The sequence below is a fragment of the Canis aureus genome, chromosome 8, assembly GCF_053574225.1.
Source record: "Canis aureus isolate CA01 chromosome 8, VMU_Caureus_v.1.0, whole genome shotgun sequence".
Classification (NCBI taxonomy): Eukaryota; Metazoa; Chordata; class Mammalia; order Carnivora; family Canidae; genus Canis; species Canis aureus.
Window position 1 is genome coordinate 45,907,741 of NC_135618.1, and position 26,501 is coordinate 45,934,241.

The 26,501-nt window shown below is 50.5% G+C and overlaps 1 protein-coding gene across 1 annotated transcript in view; it reads right to left on the minus strand.

Annotated features, from left to right (window-relative positions):
• Nucleotides 1-25,375, minus strand: part of TVP23A (trans-golgi network vesicle protein 23 homolog A) — a 30,731-nt gene extending 5,356 nt beyond the window's left edge. Inside the window, exons 1-2 of the mRNA XM_077906619.1 lie at nucleotides 25,217-25,375; nucleotides 24,896-24,975 (exon numbers count right to left, since the gene is read on the minus strand). Of these exons, the coding sequence (XP_077762745.1) occupies nucleotides 24,896-24,975; nucleotides 25,217-25,225 (89 nt within the window). The 5' untranslated portion in view covers nucleotides 25,226-25,375. The remainder of the gene's footprint in view (nucleotides 1-24,895; nucleotides 24,976-25,216) is intronic.
• Between the last annotated feature and the right edge of the window lie 1,126 nt (nucleotides 25,376-26,501).

Genomic DNA, 26,501 nt, shown 5'->3' on the forward strand with positions numbered 1-26,501 from the left:
CCCCGTGCAGTAACTGAAAACTTTTTGAGGTCAGAAGCCATGTCCGAGATTATTTTATGTCCTCAATAGCACCTGGCATTTAAGATTCTCAGCAAATATTTACCGTGTTAAGTCTTGTAATCAGGTCTATATTGCCAAACAGTATATTGTAGGACAGTATAGACTTAAAAGACGTAAAAGACCCACGTGGCCCATGATCCAGGGTAAAACCTGGAAGTTAATGCATATGAATAAATCCCCTGCCCACCCACTTTCAGCTGTGGTTTCTTGAAATGCAGAAAAATTCCCATTGTTGGAAGGTTCTTGGTTGGGTTCTTAAATGATGTCCTTAATGTGTAATGGAAAGTACTAACACCATGGCTACTGTCCTCACTCCGACAAAGCCCAGAGTAGAAAATGATGCTGACTTTGCTCTCAAATACTGCTTTCCTTTCATTTGATGCAGGCTGTCCTCTGGGCCACCCTCCAAGCCCTCCCTTCGGTCCCCCTCCGCGGTTGGCCCAGCCTGTGTCTGCCGCCAACGCCTACATGGTCTCAGACCAGTTTCCTGGTTTTGAGAGTTGCAAAGGTCATGGCTTAACATCTGTCCACCCTTCCCTGCTGGGTCCCCCAGGGTTTTCTCTGCTACCTCCATGGGCACAGAGCACACGCACACCAATAGTCATCACCTCCCAATGCCACTGGCTTGCAACCCCACCCTCCCAGGCACCCACCTGGTGGCCCATCGAGAGGCAACCAGTACAGAGGTACCAGGCTGCCAGCATTCAAATCCTAGCTCCAACCTCAGACCAGCGCCACACACCCACTGGACACCTCAGTCTCCACTCCTGTAAAACGGGCATGCCAACAGTGGAACAGTGGCCACTTCATCGCTATTAAAAGATCAAGTGAAGGTAGCACATAAAAAGTGCCTGAAACCCAGATCCTGCTCAGGGACTGTGACAAGCTTACCTCAGCCACTCGAAACTGACCCACCTCCAAGGAGCTCCGCTGTGAAATTCCCCACCTGACCACAACTTTCTCTCTCACCAGCCAGGGGCAGACCTTCACCTCTGCAGGGATCCCCCACATCTCCTGACCGCTCCACATCCCCCCCTTCCCTCCACATCACCGAAGAACCTTCTTCGTTTCTTCACTTTAACAGGCAGTGCTTCCCACTTGATAGCAAAGCCCTCACCCTCTGCAGGCCAGGTAGGAGCCTGGAGGCTGACAGGAGGAGGGGAGGACAGACAGGGGAACAGAAAATGAGATTAATGCAAGGGTAGTGAAGGTGGGGAAAATCTGTGGGTACCTGGATGGCTCAGTGGTTGAGCATCTGCCTTTGGCTCAGGGCGTGATCCTGAGATCCCGGGATCGAATCCCACATTGGGATCCCTGCAAGGAGCCTGCTTCTCCCTCTGCCTGTGTCTCTGCCTCTCTCTGTGTCTCTCATGAATAAATAAATAAAATCTTTTTTAAAAAGGGGGGGTGGGGAGAGTCTGGCTGGGTTTCTGTTTCAGTTCAAATCCATTTTCATGGATCTGGGACCCACAACTGAGATCTTCCCTCTTGGAGGAAAGCGCGGCCCAGACCCAAATTTTACAAGGAAAGCCCTGCTCTACACTGGATTCGTAAACTCTGGCCCAAGAGCCAAATCTGGCCCACTTCCTGTTTCTGTAAGTAAAGTTTTATTGGAACGCAGCCATGCTTATTCATTCACTCACTGGCAGTCAGAAATATTTACCCAGAAAGTATGCCAAGCTCTCTGCTCCAGAGCTATCATGAACAATGATGAAATTAGGTGCTGTTCAAAACAAACCCAAATAAAGCAAATTGCTACTAATGGCCCCTCCCCACCCCCAAAAGAAGTCTGCTTTCAAAAGCTGCAGGGTGGAAGCTGGCTGACTGGCAGGACCAATGGATTGTACTAGAAATCAGAGTAGTTTATCTATGGGGACGGCTGAGGGGACAGTGCCTGGGAAGGTACAGAAACAGGGCTGCTGGACACACTCCCATATCTTTTTTTAAGATTTATTTATTTATTCATGAGCGATACACAGAGGCTGAGACGCAGGCAGAGGGAGAAACAGGCTCCATGCAGGGAGCCCATCGTGGGACTCGATCCCAGGAGCCCAGGATCACAACCTGGGCCAAAGGCGGATGCCCAACTGCTGAGCCACCCAGGTATCCCCCACATTCCTGTATCTTGATCTCATGCATATACACATAACAAAAGTCCAAACCATCTATTCAGATCAGTGCACTTTATGTACATCACACCTTTAAAAGTTTTGATCGAAACCACTACCCAAAGAGAAATCTTTGCAAATCACCCCAAAAGTTCTAAATGTGATCCCGTCCAGCAATCACACCACTCAGAATTCACCCAAAGGGGTTGAAAACTTGGGTCCACGCCTGCAACAGGACACAGATATTCGCAGCAGTGTTATGCATCATTGCCCCAAACTGGGAGCAATCCAGGATGTCCTTACCAGGTGAATGGATAAACTGTGGTGCATCCCACAAAGTGGCATATTACCGAGCACTAAAGGGAAGTGAGCTCTCGGGACGCCTGGATGGCTCAGCAGTTGAGCGTCAAGCCGTGAAAAGATGAGGAACCTTAAATGTGTATTACACAATGAAAGAAGCCAGTCTGGGATGGCTGCATACTATAGGACTCCAACAGTAGGATATTCTGGAAAATACTAGAAATACTATGCACACAGTAAAAAATAAATAAATAAATAAAAAATAAAAATAAAAGGCTGCCAAAGGTCAGTAGGGGAGGGAAGGGATGAATAAGCAAAGCAGAGGGGACTTTCATGGCAGTGAAACTACTCTATATGACACAATAATGGTGTCTCTATTTGACACATTACATGTGTCAAAGCCCAGGCAATGCACAGGGATAAAACTTTACATAAATGGCTTTAGGTAACAATGCTGCGTTGGCTCAGCATTTGTAATAAATATAAGACACTAATGCAAGATGTTAGTAGGAGGAAGTTTGGGGTGGGGGGACTTATGGGAAATCTGTACTTTTTGCTGTTTTCCTGTAAACCTAAAAGTACTCTAAAAAATGGACACAGGCAGTGGGTGGGGGTGTGTCTAAACAGTAAATAGGGTAAAATCAGGGAAAGAAAGGTGTCCCATAGGCACACATATCTTCTTTCACATAAACTTTTCCCCCCCATAAACTACTAAAGCAAGTCTGACCCGAGAGGAAAGGCGGGTGTAATCCTAAAGTCAGCAAGGATCAAACAGCATCCTAAAGCGTTGTCCTTCATTGCACTGTTTAAATTACTTTGAAAACCCGTGCTCTGGTTTTTAAAGACTGTCTCTGGCTTTAATTCCTCAGCAAACAACCTATTTTAAGCTCTCTTCCTTTAAAAACCTCACTCTCAAAAAAAAAAAATTAAAAAATAAATAAATAAATAAATAAATAAATAAACAAACAAACAAACTCACTCTCCAGACACTCTGGAAAGCTCTCTGCTTTTCACCAGGACAAAGGTTGAGGAAAGACTTAACCTTTCCTCCTTGGCTTGCTTTTGCCACTTAAAACAAAAAAACCCCAAGCATCTGAGATGATGCCTAGGATCTGCTTCCCAACAAGCCGAGGCCCCCAGAATGGATGGGGGAGAAGAGGAAGTCAGCCACGTGCTGATCCTGACGGAGGCTCACTGTTCCCCATACTTTGAAGTCAATCTGAATTTAAAAAATAGAAAAATAAAGAAATCAGAGGGAGCCTCCACTTTGCATTGAGGCAAGACATCTTTCAGAATAAACCAAGCCCATGCATGGGCTGATATTCTGGGGGCTCTCTGTGGTCAACATAAAAAATCCAGACCTAAAAATCCCCAATTGAGTAATTGGCCATCACAGTTGGATGCATGAGGAAAATTTCAGAAAGCAGGTCCTTCCTTCTGGACTTACCAGTTCTTCTGCAAAAAAACAAAACAAAAACAAAAACAAAAAAAACCATAGTGGGGAGACGGGGAGAGGCCACCCCTACTTGGAACATAGATGCGCACCGGGCCCCCACCTGGACAGAGCGGGCCGTGAGAGCCAGAGCCAGCCACGCATTCGCACGCCATCCTTGCCCTTGCAGGTACGCGGCCCGGGGCAACGTACTACCATCCAGGGCCTTGGTGTACTCATCTGTGAAGTGGGAGGACAACATCAACCCTAGGTGCCTGAGGTTCCCGGAGAGGAAATACCTAGGCCACCAGGCCAGAGGGGACCTTGGGTGGCTGTGGCTGCTCACTCCACTTACTGTCTCTCATTCATTGTCACGATTTTTGAGAGAAGTGACGGGCGGGGGGGGGGGGGGGGGGCGGCGGGGAGCCTTGGCCAGTGGTGCTCTTTTTGGACATCCCGTGTCAGAGGTTTTCCCCCACTGTTAAAAACGAACAGGGTGCTGCTATTTATTTCTTCAGCCCAACGCCCACTTAGAGTCAGGTGGCTCTTCCGCTCACGGCGGTGGCCGCCAGGAAGATGCGGGAGGAAGGGGACCCCCATGCACTGGGGGAGACAGCTAAGGCACCACCTGCCCCTCCCTCAGCCTCTCCCCTTGCCTACCGGGACCTTGTTAGAAATGCAGGATCAGGGGATTCCCCCCGCCCCCAGACTTCCTAAGCCCAAATCTGAGTTTTAACAAGACCGCGGGGGGACTCACAAGTGAGGGGCCCTCCTCCATCCCATCTGCAAGGGAAACTCAGCTTGAGGAACAAAGCAGAGGGAGGCTGGAGGGACCCACACCTCGGAGAGCAGAGACCCCGATATGGCCTGCTGAAGCCCGTGGGCCTGGCGAGCTGCAGGGCAGGGGGTAAGCATCTGGGCGGAACCTGGTTTTTCTCTTCTAGAACGCCCCAGAGGCAGTGTTAGCACCCCTGTCCTTCAGACTCTGGCCTCTTGCTTCAAATGACAGCACATCCCCCTCCACTCCTAGGATCTCAGCCCAGGACAGGCAGGTTTGTAGACACCTGGGATGTCTGTGTCCTCATTGCTTCCATTCAAAGGGCAGCATGATAGAGGTCTGCATGTGCAAGCAAAACAAAACAACCCAAAAAACAAAAAAACAACAACAAAAAAAAATCAAACAACAACTAAAAAACCAGACTTCCCTCTGGTCACCAGGGTTTTAACTCTTGTTTCTGTTCTTTATTTCTTCTTAAAGAGACATCCCAACTTTAGAGGCTGGACAGGCTTAGTGGCAAATCCAAGTGAACCCCCCAGGGCTGAGTCAGCAGGGACGGGGGGCTGCTCAGCCTAGGCTGGGCCCTGCTGTGGGGGATCCTCCCCTCTTCTCCTGGGGGGGGGGGGCACCTCAACATGGCCCAGAGTTTTCAAAACACCTAGAAGCCAAGGAGCTGAAAAACCTGTCTTCGAACAAAAACTTGGCACACGCATGTTCGTAAGAGCACTAAAGGGAAGTGAGCTCACCATCCTCAAAAGGTGGAAACCCGTGTCCCTTACCAGATGAACAAAGTGTGACCGACCTGTCCACACAGTGGGACGTTACCCTGCTGTAGACAAGAATGAGGCAGGGACGCACGCGCCCATGAGGACAGACCTGGAAAACATGAGGCTTAGTCACAGAAGCACAGGTAGTGTAGGACTGTGCTGAGAAGAGGCCATGGAGCGGGCAGGTGGGTAGGACGGCCCGGGGCCTTGGTGTGGGCTGGTAGGAACGTTCTGGAGACAGATGGTGGTGATGGTGGCATAGCAGTGGGAACCTATTTACCACTGCTCCACAGTACACGAGAAAATGATGAAGACGGGGGTGCCTGGGTGGCTCAGTCCGTTAAGCACCTGCCTTTGGCTCAGATCATGATCTCAGGGTCCTGGGATCGAGCCCCATGTAGGGCTCCCTGCCCAGCAGGCAGCCTGCCTCTCCCTCCGTCTGCCTCTCCCTCCTGCTTGTGTGTTCTCTCTGTTAAATAGTCTTTTTTTTTTTAATGGTGAAAATGGTAAATTTTAGATTAGGCCTATTTCACCACAATAAAAAAATGTGGCAAAAGTTAAAAAAGGGAATGAAGCCGTACTGGCCAATGCTATAACATGAAGGAGTCTGGAAAATATGATCGTGAGCAAAAGCAGCCAGGTCACGTACTGTAGGATCCGGCTCATAGGAAACATCTAGAAACAGGCCAGTCTAGGGGGATGGTGAGCGCCTGAGAGGCTGCCTGGGGCTGGGGGCACAGGGGGGTTGTGTTTAATGGGGATGGGCTTCCTTTTGGGGGTGACCAAAAGGGACTGGAACCAGATAATAGTAACGGCTGCACACATGTCACTGAATTGTTACTTTAGATGGTGAAAATAGTCCCTTTCGCATCATGTATATTTAACCGCAATTTAAAAGCAAGAGAGGGGGGATCCCTGGGTGGCGCAGCGGTTTGGCGCCTGCCTTTGGCCCAGGGCGCGATCCTGGAGACCCGGGATCGAATCCCACGTCAGGCTCCCGGTGCATGGAGCCTGCTTCTCCCTCTGCCTGTGTCTCTGCCTCTCTCTCTCTCTCTCTCTGTGACTATCATGCATAAATAAATAAAATCTTTAAAAAAAATAAAAATAAAAAAAAAATAAAAAATAAAAGCAAGAGAGGGATGCCTGCCTGGGTGGCCCAGTGGTTGAGCATCTGCCTTGGGCTCAGGGTGTGATCCCAGGGTCCTGGGATCGAGTCCTGGGTCGAGCTCCCCACAGGGAGCCTGCTTCTCCCTCTGCCTGTGTCTCTGCCTCTCTGTGTGTGTCTCATGAATAAGTAAATAAAATCTTTAAAAATAAATAAAAACAAGAGAAAAGAAATGGAGGAATGAGAGGCACAGCTTTCAAGAGTTCTGCAGGAAGAAGGCAGGGCAGGGGAGCAGGGGGTAGTGGGCACAAATTCAGGCGCGCGCACACGTCAGCTGCCCAGGTGCAAACCCCAGCACCACCCCTGGAGACCTGTGTGACCTCGAGCAGGTGACTTCACCTGTATGAGTCCCAGTTCAGAGTCAGGGCTGCCAGGGGCTTCCGGTCAATCACAGTTCACATGAGGCATGTTCCCTCAAGTTGTGCAGCGTGAGAGCCACTAGCGGCACAACTGCATGCGCCGAGCTGCGGGGAAGATCCCAGAGAACCTGCGAGGCTCAGGATATGGCCCGGTGGGCGGCGGGGCTTCAGGAAGTGCCAGGCGTGACCAGAAATCACGCACTTGTACTGGGGTGCACTCCTTCCACCAGCAGAAGCCCCTTTGCTGCACGGACATCTCACCTGGGTCTCCCATTAAATCAGGATGTGGATTCGGAAGGCCTGGGGTGGGGCCTGCACTTCATTGAGCACTAGGTGATGCTGCTGCCCTTGGGGCCGCAGGAAGAGGGGAAAGCAATCGCCCTGTATTCCTTCCTTCCCCCGGCACCGCAAGCAGGGATGGCTTCAGACAGAAATTTCTCTCCCGCAGCCTGGAGGCCAGAACTCCCAAATCACAGTGTGCACAGGGCGGGCTCCTGGAGGGCTGCGGGGGAGCCTCCACCCCAGGCCTCTCTCCCACCCGACCTCCTGATGGCAGCTTAGGCCTCCTCGGCCTGTGGCTCCTCACCCCAACCTCCGCCCCCAACCTTCTCCACGGGTCTGTCTTCACAAGGCTGGCCTTTTACAAGGACACCAGCCACGCTGCAGTAGCAGCCCCCCTCCACCCGCCGGCTCCTTTTAACTACGTCCACAGAGACTCTACTTCCAGATAAGGTCACCTTTGGGGGGGGCTAGAACTCCCACCTATTTTGGAGAGGAGACAAGTCAGCCCCTAACACCTACCTTGGGACAACTGAGCCCAAATAAGCCAGGTAGGAAGGAGCTAGAGAGGAGGACGTGAGAGGAGGACGTGGAAGCCCAGGGAAGCGAACCGTCCCAGGGTCTGAGCAAAGCAGCATCGACGCAGGGGATGGCAGCTGGAATCAGGCCCCCCTCCTGTCTCCGGCTGGGCGCCCTCTCCGGGGAGGAAGGGTCCCCCTTCCTGGTTTGCACGAAGCCCTAAGGGCTAGCAGCTGCTCTGAGCCCCAGCTCAGCCCCGCGGGGAGCCACAGATCAACGGAAAGGGGACCCGTACTTGCTGACGACAGTGACCCCGGCCCCCAAAATATGTCCACTTAATGATGGCAGTCCGGGCCCACCTGACGCACATCGTAGCCACAGAGCCTGGGGGCTGAGGCAGGACACGCACCCGGATTCCTGGCACGGGTGGAGAAACACGCGCGGTGAGGCCGCGGGCAGCAGGGAAGCCGTCGGAGGCCGCCAGAGTCGGGTCAGGAGGCTCAGAGGCCGCCTGCCAGGGGCGCCCCGCGGCGACAGCGGGCCAATCCGAGTACCAAGGACCACGCACCCTCCCCCGCGAGTCACCTGAGTCAAGGGGCCCTCGGCGCCCACCCCCGAGGTGCGAGAGGACAGACTCCCCACCAGAACGCACCAGGGTGAAGGGCACGCGTCTGACGCGCCTCGTGCCTTTTCTCTACAACATACACGGGGCAATGACCTCCATGCCGACGAGGGGAAGTTTCTTTTTTTTTTTTTTTTTTTTTTTTTATTGGTGTTCAATTTACTAACATACAGAATAACACCCAGTGCCCGTCACCCATTCACTCCCACCCCCCGCCCTCCTCCCCTTCGGCTCACCAATGAAGACCGAATGACAGGACTGGAAAGCATCTGGACCATGACCCCGAAAGGACCCAGGGGTGGAGCCGCAGAGGACCACCAGGCACGAGGAACCCCTGGGGGAAGCATGCCCCCGCCCTCCGAACAGCCACACCCGAATCTCATCAAGCCTCCGGCTCCAACTACTAATTAGCAAGAAGTAGAGCAGCCGAAGGAAAACACTGAAGGGCGCGACTTAAATCCAGATCCCAGGAAGCTCTACAGCGTAATGGCAAAGGGGAAGAAAAGACAGGGGGCAGCCGGGGAGCCCATGGGTTAAGGACCTAAGGAATCCAGCAGCCCATCGCAACCTGTGCACGTTACTGCACTGCAAGCTCCAACAAATAATACAAGTTACGAGACAATCAAACTCCAGGCCCCAGCTGGATATTTCACAGTATTGGGGGATTATTCATTATTTTCAAGTGAGTTGATGCTATTAAAGGTGATGCTAATCGAGGTGTTGGTTTTAAAACTGAGTTCTTGGGACGCCTGGGTGGCTCAGCGGTTGAGCACCTGCCTTTGGCCCAGGGCGTGATCCCGGAGTCCTGGGATCAAGTCCCGCATCGGGCTCCCTGCATGGAGCCTGCTTCTCCCTCTACCTGTGTCTTTGCCTCTCTCTCTATGTCTCTCATGAATAAATAAATAAAAATAAATAAAACTGAGTCCTTGGGGGTGCTGGGGCGCTCAGTTGGTTAAGTGTCTGACTCTTGATTTCTGCTTGAGTCACAATCTAAGTGTTGTGAGATTGAGTCCTGGGTCGGGCTCTGCACTGGGCATGGAACCTACTTGGGATTCTCTCTCTCTCCCCTGCCCACCTCACCCTCTCCCTCCTCCTCTCTAAAAAAAATAAAACTGAGTTCTTTTCAATATGACAGAGTACGTTTGAAGTGGCGTGAGGTCTGGCTTCAAAACGATCAGAGTATAAATGAAAGATTGGTCCTGAGTCGATCATTTCCGAAGCTGTGTGATGGGTACGCAGAGTTCATTATTCTATTCGATTTGGCATATGTTTTGAACTCTCTATGATAAATTTTTTTTTTAAATAGTCAGGGAAGCAGATGACTGCCTTGCGAATTTCAGTTCTGCTATTTACTGTGTGACCTTAGACAAATGACTTAACTTTCCTGGTCTGGTTTCCTCACCTGCAAAATGGGGATAATCACATCTACATCATAGCAGGGCCTGGAGCACAGTGGGCACTCTGTAGACACACATGCATTTGTTCCTTCTTTGGGCGAGGCTCTGAGATGCTCCCCAATGACCCCAACCTTCTGGTGTGTACACACTTGTGTAGTCACCTCCCACAGTGAACCAAGGCTGGTCTGCCTGCCTGATAGAACAGACTAGACGTGACCATACGTCACTGTTGAGACCAGGTTATAAGACACTTTGGCTTTCCGTCTCAGTCACTTGCTCTCTCATGCTCTCCCTGAGGGAAGCCAGCTGTCGTGCTGGGAGCAGTGCTGTGGACAGGCCCACATGGCAAGGAGCTGGGGCCTCCAACCAACAGACGTGTGAGGGCACCATCTTGGGAGTGGCTCCTTCTGCCCCAGTTGAGCTTTCAGATGACCTCAGCCCTGGCCGATCACTTGACTACGGCGTCATGAGACCCAGAACCACCCAGCGAAGTAGTAGAACTCCTGTGACATTTCAAAACACATTTGTGCTTTCTGGCAACAAAAGCTTATGCCAGATCCAGTCTGAGTAGTTTCCACATCCAGATTTGGAACTGGCTCCTCTCTAAGGAGCCCTGGGTTCTTTGGCGAGAGAATCGAAGACCAAAATCTGGGGCCTGGGGTGGAGCTAAGAGGTGGTGGAGGACAAAGAAAAAAATGCCACTTCTAGGCCATCTTTAGTAGTGACAGAGCTTGAAAAAAAAAGTCTTTTTATGAGACAACACTTTTTTTTTCTGCAGTATTTCTGCCAAAAATCACCACTTGGCTTTAACCATGGATAATATCAGACAGACCTAAGTTTAGGTACATTTCTCCAAAAAGCTGGCCTTAGTTCTTCAAAACAACCTATGTCATGAAAGATTAAGAAAGGGTAGAAATATCCCAGAATAACTAAATGCAGTGGGCAATCCGGGTTGGCATGCATTCACACCTCCATACACACCTATCCAGTCACACACACACAGCAAAGTGCCAACAACTGGTGAACCAAGGTAAAGCTAAGTCCTTTGTACTATCCTTGCTGCTTTCTGGTAAGTTTGAATTTATTTCAAAATAAGAGGTTTAAGTCATTTTAAAGATGTTGATTCAAAATATTATTTTCTAACAACATACTTCGTTGCTGTGATTTTCTTCCTCAGGCATTCCATCAACCATTGCATTGAAAGCCGTAGGCTTTGTCACTGCTGCACATGTGATTTTATTATTTGCAGGTCGGTGTTCACTTTGGCAGGACATATACTAAAATTAGAATGATATTGTTTGCAGATCATTTCAGTACCCCAAACAATTAATGCTAAAATTAAAACGGTAGTTTAAATCGTCCAAGGGCATAGAATTATATTTGCAACCCACATATAGTTTACATTGATTTTCAAAATTGTTTAAGAAATAAGTACATTGAGGGACACCTGGCTGGCTCAGTGGGTGGCTTTTGTGATTCTTGATCTCAAGATTGTGGGTTCAATCCCCACACTGGGTATAATAGAAATTACTTAAAATTTAAAAAATATATATTTAAAAATAAGTGAGTTTAATAAATAAATAGAGCTGAAAGCAATGCCACCACATTTGTTAAGCACCTACTATTTACCAAGCTCATCTGGGTGAAGTGCAGTGAGCAAATGGACCAAGTCTCCCCCTCCCCCCCCCACAAACATCACCAGTGTCTCAGGAGAGGCAAAGAAGCAAATGGGCAATTTCAACTCAGCGTGAAAAGTATCATTAATGGGATAAGCAGAGTCATAATCAAAATAGTCAACAACTTTACCCCAAAGGTACAGATGCAGTGAAATGCCAGGACACCTGCACCCCAATGTTCACAGCAGCAATGTCCTCAATAGCCAAACTGTGGAAAGAGCCACAATGTCCTTCGACAGATGATGGATAGAGGAGATGCGGCCTATGTATATGATGGAACATTACTCAGCCATCAGAAAGGACGAATATCTACCATTTACATCAACATGGATGGACCTGGTGGGTATTATGCTGAGTGAAGTAAGTCAATCAGAGAAGGACAATTATCATATGGTTTCACTCATACACGGAATATAAGAAATAGTGAAAGGGATTATAGGGGAAAGGAGGGAAGATTAGGGAGGAAGACAAACCATGAGAGACTCCTAACTCTGGGAAACAAAGGGTAGTGGAAGGGAAGGTGGGTGGGGGTTTGGGGTGACTGGGTGATGGGCACTGAGGAGGGTGCTTGATGGGATGAGCATTGGAGTTATATGTTGGCAAACTGAACTTACTTATTTACTTTGCAAAAGATTTTATTTATTTATTCAAGAGAGACACAGAGAGAGAAAGGCAGAGACACAGGCAGAGGGAGAAGCAGGCTCCATGCAGGGAGCCTGAGAGGAGGAGCACCTGGGATGCTTCTTCGCAGTGATGAGAACATGTTCTGGAATGAACCATCCAGGCATCCCTAAAAACCACCTTAAAGGGGTGACATTTGTGATATGGGAGTTATATCTCCGTTAAAACATAAAGAATTTTTAAAACTATTTGAAGATCTAAAGGACAAATTTGTCAGCAGAGAGCTCAGTGTAAACCAAGGCCAGTGGAGGGTGTGGGGGGTGAGCAGGAATGGGGGGGTGCTCAGGGTAAGTGGTGTCAGATGTCCACACACAGCGTGAGCCCTGACCCCTCAACCCCCTGATGGCCTCAGGAAGTTTGGGGAGAAAACCCCACGATCACAGAGGAATTCCAACTCAAGGGCTCTCACTCCCCAGGAAAGTGGAGGAAATTCTGCTGTAGGATCAGTGTTCACTCCCCTCTGTCCTCACGGGGTGGGAACAGGGAGTGTGTGTGTGTGTGTGTGTGTGTGTGTGTGTGTGCGCGCGCGCGCGCGCGCGCGCGCGCGCGCACAAATGCAGGCGCTCAGGGCCGAGCTGGGCAGGGAAGTAAGTCCACCAGAGCTGGGTGAGGGCCGGGCTCACCCAGACGGAGCAGATCCCAAACTCAGCCCACCCTGCAGCTCTCACAGCTTTCCAGATAAAGCCAGCAATCAGTTACTTGTTTTAAATTATCTCATTGCATCATATTACTAAGTGAAAGAAGCCAGTCTCAAAAGGCTGCATACGATGATTCCAGCTACCCAACGCTCTGGAAAAAGCAAAACTATAAAGACAGGAAAGAAGATCCGTGGCTGCCAGGGGTTGGGGGGAGGGAGGGATGAACAGAGCACAGGGAATTTTTAGGGCAGCGAAGCCAGTGTGTAGGATATGCTAAGGGGAATGTGCAACATGAGACCAAACCCTAATGTAAAGTGTGCACTTTGGGTGATGATGCAGGTTCGTCAACTGCAGGAAATGTTTTATCTGGGGGGGCGGGATGGTGATTTGGGGGAGGCCGTGCATGTGTGGGGGCAGAAGGCTGTGGGGACATTTGTGTACCTTCTCCTCAGTTTTGCTGTGAACCTAAAACTGCTTTTAAAAATAACATCTTTAGGGGCACCTGGGGGCTCAGCAGTTGAGCATCTGCTTTCGGCTCAGGTCATGATCCTGGGGTCCTGGGATTGAATCCCTCATGGGGCTCCCCACAGGGAGCCTGCTTCTCTCTCTGCCTGTGTCTCTGCCTCTCTCTCTCTCTCTCTCTCTCTCTCTCCCCCTCTGTCTCTCATGAATAAATAAATAAAATCTTTAAAAATAAATAAATAAAAATAAAAATGATCTCTTTTTTTAAAATCGGGAGTTCAATTTGCCAACATATAGCATAACATTCAGTGCTCATCCGGAAAAATGACATATTTTAAAAATAAAAAAAATACCACGACAACAATGTATGGGGGTGAAATTCACATCACATAAAATTAACCGTTTTAAAGTGAACATTTCAGTGGCATTTAGAAATTCACACTGTTGTTCCAAAACCGTCCCATCATTCCAAAGTAAAACCCCAAACCCCATCAGGCACTCTCCTCGTTCTGTCCTCCCTGCAGCCCCGGGAGACAACCCACCTGCCTCTTGTCTTTGGTTCACCTACGCTAAGCAAGTCAGGTTTCTCATGTGACCTGTTCCAATTTTTTAAAATTAAAATTCAAACTCATTTAAAATACTTCCCCAGCCTAAGAGAGTGTGAGGCTCGGAATCTGTATCCCTGACTATCCCTTTGTAATTCCTTTTCTAGAGTATTTTAAAATCCAGGGGAGAGAGACATCTCTGTAGTGAAATGCAGGGAAAATGTGAGGATCCACGGCCTTGACCTGTGGCTGTGTCTGAGTCATCCTGAAAGCGCCTTGCTCCTGTGACGAGTGAGGAGTGACTACGTAGCCCTGGGACACCCAGAGCCGGGCCCCTGTGTGAGGATTCCTCCCAGGGCTGGAGAAGGGCCTGCCCCGGGCTCTGTCTCCTTGAATTCCAGCTCAAGTTCATTGCGTCGGTCTTACTAAGGAAATGTCATGAGCATCACTTGCCAGAATTTATGGCTAAGCTCTGTACCAACACAATACCCCCCCACCCCATGCCAAAGAAGCTGATCACACGCGCGCACGCACACTCTCACACTCACACGAACCAGTGCAAGCATTCCTCCTTCACTCACAAATGGACAATCCAGAAAAATCTGCCACGTTGCTCAGGGCACAGCAGTCACGCTGCTGGAGACTTTCACACCCATCTCAACATGTTGTCAGCATCCTCGGGGATGGAGCCCGAGAACCCCAAGTCTTGGCCCTTCCTTGAGTTCCCCCGGGGATGCTGATGAAGTCAGGACCCCAAGACCTGCATCGAGGCCCCACTGCTCCCAATCCTCTCCCTCCGACCTGGGAGTCTTGGGCCTGCAGCTTTGCACCAAGTCCCCTGACGTGTCCCTGGTGTTCAGCTGGTCCAGGCCACCGGCATCTTCCACCTACACCCTGGCTCCACCAGCCCTAAAATACACACCCTGCCCCAGGGCCTCTGCGCTTGCTGTTTCCCTGCCAAGGCTCTCCTTCTTGTGCCTTTTCCCATGCCTGGCTCCTCCTCCACATTTGGGTCCCTTGGTTCAAATGTACCTCTTCCAAGAGGACACTTCTGAGCCCCCCTAATCTGAAGGAGCCCCTCATTTGCCCACACACCCCTCCCTAGGGCTTACCCCTCTCTGAAGTTACTTTGTTTATGGATATTTGCTTAGATGGTCACTGTCTTCTCCTTAATTAAAATGTCAGCTCCGTGAGGCTCAGGACCAGGCCTGGCTGGTTTTCTCTGTGTCCCCCAGAATGGTGTTCAGCACACAAACGTTCTTGAAAATTTTTGTTGATTTTTTTAATTTTTATTAGATTTTATTTATTTATTCCTGAGAGACATACAGAGAGAGACAGAGACACAGGCAGAGGGAGAAGCAGGCTCCATGCAAAGAGCCTGATGTGGGACTCGATCCTGGGACCCCAGGATCACGCCCTGAGCTGAAGGCAGACACTCAAGCGCTGAGCAACCCAGGCATCCCCTTTTTTTTAAAATTAGTTCCTGATTTAGTGAATACATGAAATGAATGCAAGAATAAGCCAGTGGTTCTCAAAGAGGAAGGGATTTTGTATCCCCCACACACACACCTCCCCCCCACCGCCCGCGATATCTGGAGACATCTGTGGTTGTCCCAGCTGAGGGACTGCTACTATCTAGTGGGTATGGCCAGGAGTGCTGCTCAAGACCCAACAGTGCACAGCACCGCCCCCGCACAAGGAATGTCTAGCCCCAAATGTCAATGGTGCCAACCCCTGAATGAATGAGTTAGTGAATTAGACACTCCCGGTCCACGAGGTCAGCCTGCCGTCCAATATCAAACATCAGGGAACCTGAGTGACGTCCCCAAATGCCTTCCCTGACTGTGTGGGTCCCACTTCAGCAGAAATCTCCTCTCGGTGATTTTATCGTTGGCAGGGCTTATGCAATTTCAAGTTAACGAGAAATATAAATAAGGGGAAGTTAAGCTGCTGTAGATGTAAGGAGTTAATTTCAAAATATGTAATTCCGTGCCCTAATCAAAGAGAACTGAAATTCGCCTAGTTCCCTGATTCTGCGGGTTATTTTCCTTGGTAATCATGGACCTTCCTCAAAACTAAACAATCAGCTCTTGGTGGGACCTGCTTATGTGTTATTATTTCTACATTTTTAAAATACAGCTTTCAGAGTGCGGGGTGAGGGGCAGCACGACCTCCCCAGGGACACCAGGGACAGGGGTCTCACTTATTGAGACTTCCTGGAAATACAGCAAAGAAAAACCAAAATTCCTCTCCTCAGAATGTTAGAGCATGGGGTGCGTGCATGCGTGTGTAGCAACAGAGCTGCACCTGCCTTGCATGTGGCCACCAAGGCTCTGTCTGTGGTCACCTGCTAAGCGCGCCTTCCTTACCTCCCACCTCGCCAGCTTCCCTTGCGACAGTGTCAAACACAGAGGTGTCCCGAATGCTCTGGGTCCCCTCAAATGCACATTTAATTTACCCAAACCCAAATCCAAACCCCAGAGAGAGAGAGAATAATCTCATCAAAGTTCTCAATAGGAGCGATTCTGCCCCTACGGGACTTTTGACCACATCCGGAGACATTTCTGGTTATCACCCCGAGATGGGGATGTATTGCTAATGCTGCCAAAAATCCTACAATGCACGGGATAGCCCCCATAACGAAGAATTATCCAGTCTAAAATATCAATAAGTGACGAAGTTAAGAAAATCTGCTCTAAGGGGCGCCTGGGTAGCCCAGTCGGTTAAACATCCGACTCTTGATCTTAGCTCAGCTCTTGCTCTCAGGGGTGTGGGTTCAAGCCCTGAGTTGGGGTCCACACTGGGCATGGAGACTACTTTTAAAAAAAAGAAAAGAGAGACCCTTGGTGGCTCAGGGGTTGAGCGTCTGCCTTTGGCTCAGGGCATGATCCCAGGGTCTGGAGATTGGGTCCCGTATTGGGCTCCCCACAGGGGAGCTTGCTTCTCCCTCTGTCTCTGCCTCTCTCTCTGTGTCTCTCAGGAATAAATAAAATATTTTTTTAAAAAAAAAAGAATGAAAGAAAAGAAGAGCCACTCTAAAAATTGGGAACAATTCTGCACTCTCACGGACACAGGGAAAATGTAAAGTATTCCCCAGAGTAAGCGTAAGATGAAAGCCCTGAACATGCTGCTCCCACGGCTCATCTCTGAGCATCCCTCCCTACGTGAGCATCTGGCCTCCTAAGCAGAGTGTAACACAAGACTCAGACTCTAAGGGTTCAAATCCCCATCCTGCAGCCTCGTAGTGGTGTGGCCTTGAGCCAGTCACTCAACTCTATCAGTTTATTGAATCTTCAAACAACTAAAAAAACCCACAGTATCCACTTCACAGGTTTGCAACACAGATTAAACACATCATTCTAACTCTGACGCTCAAAACAGCATAGTACGTGCTGGTTAAGTCTTTGTTACTGCTCGTACTACTTTCCATTCACTATAACTTCCCCTCAAACAAGCCAACGATTTCATCTATGGCTCATTTTTGAGGAACAGCTTTTGCATCCAGCATGGGAAGAGAGAGACTTCTTGAGAGACAGAACATTACTCTGCGTGATGAGCCCATCAGGGATTTGCAGGGGGTGGATGAGGACCAGCCATGGAACACGGACCCACCAACCCACCAGCCTTGATAATTAAGACCAAAATCAGATCTAAGAACTCTGCCCACGGTAGGAGGAAACCATCCTACTCTGAGTGGGAGGCCACTGGATCCCATGGCCTTTGGGTCTAAATGAATTTTGTAAAGACAGTACCTTGGAAGTATAAACAAAACTTACAAGAGGAGAGTCTCCAGCTCCCTTGTGACCTCCTGTTCCAATTGAGAACCTGCCTCCACCCCGGCCCTGCCCACAGTAGCAAGACACAGAAGTCACCAGAAGGCAGATAGGAGGTACCGTTCATGGAGCCCACACAAGGTGTCAGGGGTCCCGCCCAGCCAGTTATATACATTTGTCACCTCATCTAGTCCTCTTTATGCAACCTTATGAGGGAGCCAACATCATCCCCATGTTACAGCTGAGACAATAGGAGATCCAGAAGGTGCTCTGATCTGTTCAAGGTCACTGGGAGTACGTGACTAACATCAGGCCTGCGTGGGAATGATCTGGGTCTCCCAGGGCAATGTTGCACCTGCCGGCTCCTAGCATGGAACTGCCCCTGGGCTGCAGAGGAACTGGACCTCAGTGAACATAGAAAAGAGAATCATAGAAAAGGCTGGTGAGAAAGGGAAGCCAAAGCTTCTAGATGACTCACAGCACTTTGGCTGATGCACCCGGCACCCCAATATGGCCCATGCAGGTGGCAGGCACAAGAAACTGTGGATCTCCCGACAGGACAAAGACGCGGTGTCACTGGCCTGCATCTCCTTCCATAGGATCCCGAATCCATGTAGTTTTGTCAGAAAGCCTGCCTGTGAGGGGCCCCTGCGCGACTCAGTCAGTGAAGCATCTACCTTCATCTCAGGTCATGATCTCAGGGTCCTGGGATCGAGCCCCATGACAGGCTCTCTGCTCAGTGGGAGCCCGCTTCTCCCCCTCCCTCTCCCTCTGTCTATCTCCCTCTATCTCTCTTTCAAATAAATAAATACTTTTTTTTAAAAGCCTCTTTGTGTCTTGTGAGGCTGTCTGCTAAATTGAACCCTTAACCACAGTTAGTTGGCTGGAGAATGGTAGAACCAGGACCCAAACCTGGGTCTCTCTGATCTCGAGTCCAAGCTCCTTCTACTCCGTGAGGTACCTGGGAGCCCAGAGTTGGTCTGCAGCACAGCATGCCTAAAACATAGAGTTTATTATATGGTTCAGCCACTTCCCTCCTAGGTTAATGGCAGAGAGAACTGGAAACACAAGCTCACAGGAAAACTTGTACACGGATGTTCATGGCAACACTTTTTTTTTTTTTAACACTTTTCTTTTTAAAGATTTTATTTATTTATTCATGAGAGACACACAGAGAGAGGCAGAGACACAGACAGAGGGAGAAGCAGGCTCCCTGCAGGGAGCCCGATGCAGGGCTCGATCCCAGGACCCCGGGATCATGCCCTGGGCCGAAGGCAGACGCTCAGCCACTGCACCATGCAGGTGCCCAGCGCTTCTCATAAGAACCAACAAGTAGAAATAATGCAAATATCCATCAATTACAAATGGATAAACTAGATGTGCTCTAGCCATACGATGAAACACTATTCAGCCTTAAAAAGGAATGAAGAAATGTCAAAACATGGACAAACCTAGAAGCATGATGCTCAGTGAGAGAAGCCAAAGGGCCACACACTGTATGGTTCCAACTCTATAGAATTTCCAGAACAGGCACATTGGTAGGGACACTGATTGGTGGTTGCCAGCAGGCCGGGGTGGCGATGTGGGAAGAACAACTGCTGAATAGGCACAGCGCTTCCATCTGGGGTGATGAAAACTTCTGGAACTAGACAGTGGTCATGGTTGCACAATCCTGTTAATATACTAAAACCCACACTGAGCTGCATTCTTGGAAATGGTGGTTTACAATATTAAGTTATATTTCCAATTTAAAACACGCCCAATGCAATATGGCACCAAAAGCAACAATAAGTAAAGTATAAATAGACAAGTAGAACTACTTCAAACTAAACCACTTTTGTGCAACAGAGGACACAATTGATAAAGAAAGGCAACCTATGGAAAAGGAGAGACTATCTGCAAATTGTGTTTCTCATAAGGGGTTAATACGCAGACTACATAAAGAAGTCCTACAGCTTGATGGTAAAAAATCCAGTAACCCGGTTTAGAAATGGGCAAAGGACTTGAATGGACATTTCTCAAAAGATGTACAAATGGCCAATAAGCACACAAGATGATGCTCACCACCAACAATCAGTGGGGAAACGTCAATCGCCACCACAATGAGATATTGCCTCACGTCCATCAGGATGGCTCCTGTGAAAAATCTAGGGAATAACAAGTGCCAGTGGGGATGTGGAGTAATTAGAGCCCTGCACATCACTGGCAGGGCACTAGAGCACTGCACATCACTTGTAAAATGGTACAAGGGTTATGGAAAATAGCATGAAAATGCCTCAAAAAATTAGAATTACTATGGGACCCAGCGATTCCACTTCTGGGTATATACTGAAAGCAGGGTCTTGAAGATAGATCTGCACATCCGTGTTCTTTGCGGTACTATTCACAAGAGCTAAAACATGGAAGCAAGTCAGCATCCACCGATAGATGAACGGAAGGACATGATGAGTTGGTACGTCCGTACGATGGACCACTACTCACCCTTTAAAAAGGACGTTAGGGGAACTGAAATAAGCCAGACACCAAATCTATATGATTCCACTTACATGAGGTAAGTGAATGTGAAAGTTGTCACATTCATAGGGACAAAAAGAACGATGGTTGCCAGGGGCTGGGGAGGAGGAAATGGGGAGTTGTTTAATGGGTACGAGAATTTCAGATTTGCAAACTGAGAAAGTTCTAGAGATCTGTTTCATCACAACATAAATAGCACTCAGTGCTACTGAACTGTATACTTAAGAGTGGTTATATTGGTAACTTTCAGATTGTGGGTTTTTCCCACAATAAAATTGAAAAAAAAAAAAAAAGAAACAGGAAAAGGTAGCCAGTGGGGAACACACGTGCGTGCGCGTGCACACACACAGCATAGCTAACAGCTCCTCCACCTGCCCAGGTGTGCTGCAGGGTCCCATCCTCCCCTGATCCTGCCAGGTGCCCTTCCCTAAGAGCCACTACTACAATACTGCGCCTTGCTGACCTAGAACTGGGGACAGGAAGGGGAGGACCAGCTCTGGTCTTTATCCTAGGGCTTGGCCCAGCACCTGGTACCCAGCAGATGCTGGATAAATATTTGCTGAACAAACTTCATAAAAAACATGTGGTAGGGGATCCCTGGGGGGCTCACTGGTTTGGCGCCTGCCTTCAGCCCAGGGCGTGATCCTGGAGTCCCAGGATCGAATCCCACATCAGGTTCCCTGCATGGAGCCTGCTTCTCCCTCTGCCTGGGTCTCTGCTTCTCTCTCTCTGTGTTTCTCATGAATAAATAAATAAAATCTTAAAACAACAACAACATGCAGTAAGGTCAGGCTGGTACAATTATCCCCATTTTACACACAGGCTAATGGAGGCTCAGCAAGGCAAGGTGACCTTTCTAAAACCACAAAACCAGCAAGTGGTAACAGAAGAGATGACCCCGATATCCTGGACTCCTGTTAGATGGCCCTTCACAGTCAGTCAGGCCCCTATTTCAGGAAATTCCAACAGGAATTTCAAAATAATAATTCTTGCCTTATATTAGTGACTCTTAACTTTTTTTGGATCATGGACCCGTTTGGCAATCTAATAGAGGTCTGAGTCCTTTTCCTAAAGCAACACGCATGTGAGACTTAGATGATAGTTTTTAGGGGGATCCTGGACTCCCCTGAAGCGCATTCATTGACCTGATTAAGAACTCCCTTTCCACCCTGCTATCTGGGGGGCTCATTTATCCTCAGGATTTTAGAGTCATCTCTATATTCTTGAGCATCAGAGTCAAGGAAAGATATTATTTTATTTTTTTAAAATTTTAAGATTTTATTTATTTATTCATGAGAGACACAGAGACACAGGCAGAGGGAGAAGCAGGCTCCCTGCAGGGAGCCCGATGTGGGAGTGGGACTCGATCCCGGAACCCTAGGATCATGCCCTGAGCTGAAGGCAGATGCTCAACCACTGAGCCACCCAGGCATCCCAGGATGTTATTTTAAATTCATACTCCCAGGCCCATCTCTTGTGGATCTGGTAAAGTAGGCACAGGGCTGTGCCCAGAAATCTACAGAAGGTGCATCGGAGGATTCCGGGATTGGTGGCTCTGAGGCACACAGGGGGCTGGAAGCTGCTGCCTCTCAGGCTTCAGAATGCTGCCCCGAAGATCCCCTGAGCTCCCAGCCTCTGTCTTCAGCTGCCTACCAAACCTGGCTCTTAGCCATTCCAGCACAACCCAATAAGGACTTCCTGAGCCCAACATCTGTGACCCCAGAAGTGCTCCTTTACTGGGATCACTAGGCCAGAAACCTGGGTGTCACCATTGACTTGTCCCTGTCCCTGTCCCCACCCCACATCTCGACCATCACCAAGGCCAGCTGATTCTATTCTCTATGTGCCTCTGGACACCCCCACTTCCCTCTATCACCCCTGCCAGCACCGTTGTCCATGCTTCCAGCTTCTGCCCCCTGCTTCCATCTGGGTGTACCATCCATTCTCCGTCCTGTGCTCTACCGTGGTGACCAAACTCTAGAGCTGCACTATCCAATATGCTAGCCACACATGGCTACTTAAATTTAAATTAAATATCCAAAGTTCTGCCCAAAGTTCACACTCATTACATATCAATGGCTCAAGAGCCGCATGTGGCCAGTGATTACCATACTGGATGGTGTAGATAGAGCACATTCCCATCTTCACAGAAAGTTCTAGTGGACAGTGGAGCTCTACAACTTCACTTATGAGCCCTTCAGGGTCTGGCCCCAGCCTCTGCTCAGACCACTCCCCAGCATCCCTGGTCTTGAGCCACAGTGAACCACTCTCAACAACCTAAACTCATGCTCTCACCTCTAAACCATTGCATGTCATACCCTTCCTGTCTTTCTTGCTTGGCTAACTCCTACCCACGCTTCAGGTCTCCACTGTCACTTCTCCCCGAACCAGGATAAGTGCCCAAGCTTTTGCCAATCACAGCATTTAAAACACGGAGTCATAACAGCCATGGGCATGCCTACACCCATTACAGCCATACCAACAATTTTCAACGAGGGGCAAGTTTGCCCGCCCCTCCTGGGGGACACCTGCAGTGCCTGGGTTCATTATTAGCGAGGTGCTACTGGCACCCAGGGTAGAGGCCAGGAACACTGCTAACATCCTACAGTGCACAGGACAAACCCCCACGGCAAAGAATCATCCGGCCCAGAATGTCGGCAGCGTTGAGGCTGACCATGCTTGCTCTACGCTGGACAGCTCCATAACGGACCGGTGTGTGTCCCGTATGCCCAGCCCCAGCCCAGGGCTGGGCATAGAATGAGTACAGGGGTTCTCTAAGAGTTTCCCCAGGATTCCAGTTCTCTTACATGGTCTTAGAATGACAGTCATTGATCATTACAGCAGGCTGAATAATGTCCTCCCACCCTGCCACCCAAATATCCAGGTCCTAACCCTGGAACCTGTGAGCGTCACTATACATGGCAAAAGAGACTCTGCACGGGTGATTCAGTAAAGGATCTTGAGACAGGAAGATTCTCCAGGATTATCCTGATGGGTCCTAAATGCCCTCACAAGCCCCCCTAGCAGAGGAAGACAGAGGGACACCTGACAGAGAAAAGGCAGCGTGAAGATGGGGCAGAGAGATTGTAAAATGTCACAACGCGGGCCGTGAAGATGGGGAAGGGGCCCCAGCTGGCATCCACTGGAAGGGACAGATGGTCCCCCCGAGTCTCCAGCAGGGTGTGGCCAGGCTGATGCTTTTTTTGGCCCAGGGAGGCTGATTTTGGACTTCTGGCCTCCAGAACTGTGTGTTCTGGATAGACAGGTGTTTCTGTGATTTGCTCTGCACAGCTGGGACCTGCGGGTAGGCAGGCAGGCTAAGGAATGTTGTTCGTGAGGCTCGTGCTGCATGGATGACCTCGGGAGCCCAGTTGTTTGGGATGCCAAGGGCTACCAATCTTGTCTCACACCCCCTTCTGCTCCTGGACTCCCCCGCAATGGAATCCGGAATCGGGGAGGGGAGGTGGGCACACGAAGCCCGGGCTCCTTGAAAATGTAAAAGCCTGATAACATGGAAATGCAGCTCGCTCCAAACTGCATGTAGGAGAACAAATGTCTAACTTCAGACCCCATCATTTGCCCTATAAATTCGGCCCTTATGGGGAGGGTCAGCTGAAGTGTCAGCTGAGAGGAGGATGCTCTGCCCAGACCTCCAGCCCGGCTTCTCCAAGGGGCTTCCCAGCTGGTGAGGCCGAGGTTGTAAACATCTGACCTGATGTAACTCCGCCGTAGTCTCGGGTCTCGCCCACTGTTACCTGCACGGATTCCCCGCCTCTCCTGGCTCTGTTAGGTTTCAATACGTTAATTAACGTTAATAATAATGTCATTAACGTCATTAACGTTAATAATAACGTTGTCATTCCTTTTCGAAACTGACACAACGGCTGCTGTGAATCTTTTGCTCACAACGCTGCGAGAGGATACACATCTGCTGTTTCTAGGCCAACACGTTTCTAGTCATTTGTTACAGTGGCCCGAGGACACTCCTACAGTCCTGTTCCAACCTGGGGTTTATTGGATTTGGATCAGAGCATCGGAAAGGAATGGCGTTTAGGGGAGGCCCCCCACCCTGCTGGCTCTGAGGGCGGGAAGGAGAGATGGTAAGGGTGCCCAAGGCAGGTGTTTCTAGATGGAGGTGCCCGGGTCGTCAGCCCTGGTGTCTGTGGGTCATTCCTCACACCTAGTCCTGCTGCCTCCAGGGGTGCGGGATGTCTCTGGTAGCAAGGGACTTAGCTCAGGACGTTACATCTGTCTGGTGCTGAAGCGAGGATTAGAATAAGAATGGAAGTTCTTGTCCAGCTCCCCAGCCTCCCTGCCAACCCCTCTCCCTTCCTCCACTACCATCCAGACACAGGGGCCTTTCTCTGACCTTCCAACACAGCCCTGGGGCCTCTGCACCTGTTATTCTTCTGCTTGGAACATTCTTCCTCCAGAGTCTCCCATGGCTGGCTGCTTCTCCTCATTCAGGTCTCAGTGCAAATGCAGCCTCCTCCCAGAAGCCCTCCTCGCTTGCACTCGGGGCCAGGGCCCTTCACATCACCTTCTGTCACCACCCGCTTATTTCCTTCCCAAATCATCTCCCGCTGTAACGATCCCATGACCATCTTTGTCTGCTCACGGTTAGTCCCCTGCAGGCCGGACTGCAGGTGCCAGGAGGGCAAGGACCATGTCTGATCTGTCCAGGGTGTGTCCCTAGCCCCACGCCTGGCACACACCAGGCGCTCAACACATTGGGAAGGAATGAATGAGTGGGTGAGTGAATGTGAGCGAGTGAATTTGCAGCCCTGGAGGATGCTTGCCACATGCCAGGTCCTACGTACCTGATCTTGGCTTTCCGAAAGGCCAGCTCGTCTTCATTGCCAAAGTCCAGGGACACGTCCTCAGTATCGTCCACCAGCGCCTGGGGGACACCAAAGGCAGGTGGCGGGCGCTGCGCATCCCCACCCCCACCAGCTCTGCCGGCCGGGCCCCTCCCCCACGGCTGCAATCCGAGGCCTCCTGCGCATTTGGGGTGCGGCCCAGCCCAGGCCGGGGCTCGTGCATCCCTCCTCCTCCCTTCCCCTCCCCTCCCCCGGGCGCCCCCGCAGCCTCCTCCCGTCCTCTCCTCCATCCTCCAGCCCCCAGCATCCCCGCGGCCCTACCTGCTTCATCCTCCCCGGAGCGCACCTGGAGCCCCCAGCCGAGGGGCCGGTCCCCCGAGGGTGCGGGGCGCGGGGTCCGAGGCGACGCCCCGCGGAGCAGGTCCCGGGTGGGGGCGGGGCGCGCGGGGCCCAGAGCGCAGTCGCGGGCTGGGGAGCTGGGCTGGGGCGGGCGGGGGCGGGGCTTGGCTCGCTGGGGACCCCCGGAGGGAGGAGGGAGACAGCGGATGCCCAGAGTGGAGGGATGCGGGGCGAAGACCGAGCGCGCCCAGGAGGGGACGATTAGGTGCACTCGGGGATGGGGACGGTGGCCCTGGGGGAACAGAGGGGGTGGGCCCATGAATGAGTTGGATGTCCCATAATTGGATGGGTGAGCGAACCAGGGAATGAATGTCGGTGTTGGGCAGCCTCATTTAGGGTTTGCAGAAGGCCAGTGTTTCCCCAAAGTCTCTGAGTGGGAGGAAATCACCCCTCTCTGGGCCCTGATTAAAAGCAGATTCCCAGGCCCAGCCCTGGAGATTGGGAAGGCCTGGGTGCAGGCTGAGGCACCTGCTTTTAACCGGTGAGTCGGAAAAAAAAAACAAATTAAATTAAATTAAAAAAACAAACAGGTGAGTCCGCTGACCACAGCGAGATCTTCCCTCATCCGGGCGCCAACACATACTGAGCACAAAAATAAATATCATGGGCAGTTCTGATAGTCGTTCTGGACGGCGAGAGCTCCCTGAGTATCTCCCAGGAAAGAAGGTTTGCCACCTGAAAGTCTTTCCTGGCCCCCGACAAGGTCACGGCCCTCCCTGTCCTGACCCCCCGCCCCCCAGGAGCAGAGGGCTGAAAGTCTAGATGCTGAGGCCCCTGGTCCTGCCTTTACCCACCCGACACGGGCAATGCGGGCCTTTCCCCCATCCCTGGTGACCTGTAAAAGGACCACTGGTCCACAAGCTCCTGACACAACCCCTTCACTGCTGGCCCCCTGAAAGGACAAGTGGCCTGGGGTGTGCCCAGGGGGAGCAGTAGGAAGCACAGCTGCCTGAGCTCTGATCCCTGGGTGAGGACCGCTTCCCTCCCCCGCTCACCTGACCCAACAAAGGGCCTGGCAGGTGTGTGGGGGGAGGATACTTTCTCCTGGGGACAGAATGCCATCCTGAGGGGTCAGCAGCTCTGGGCTGGCCTGCAATGCGTCTCTCTAACAAGCTCCCAGGTGATGCTGATACTGTGGGCCTCTGCACCGCCCTCTGAACCATAAGGACTTACATTACTGAATTCGGGTTTCTAGAAAGGCCTGTTG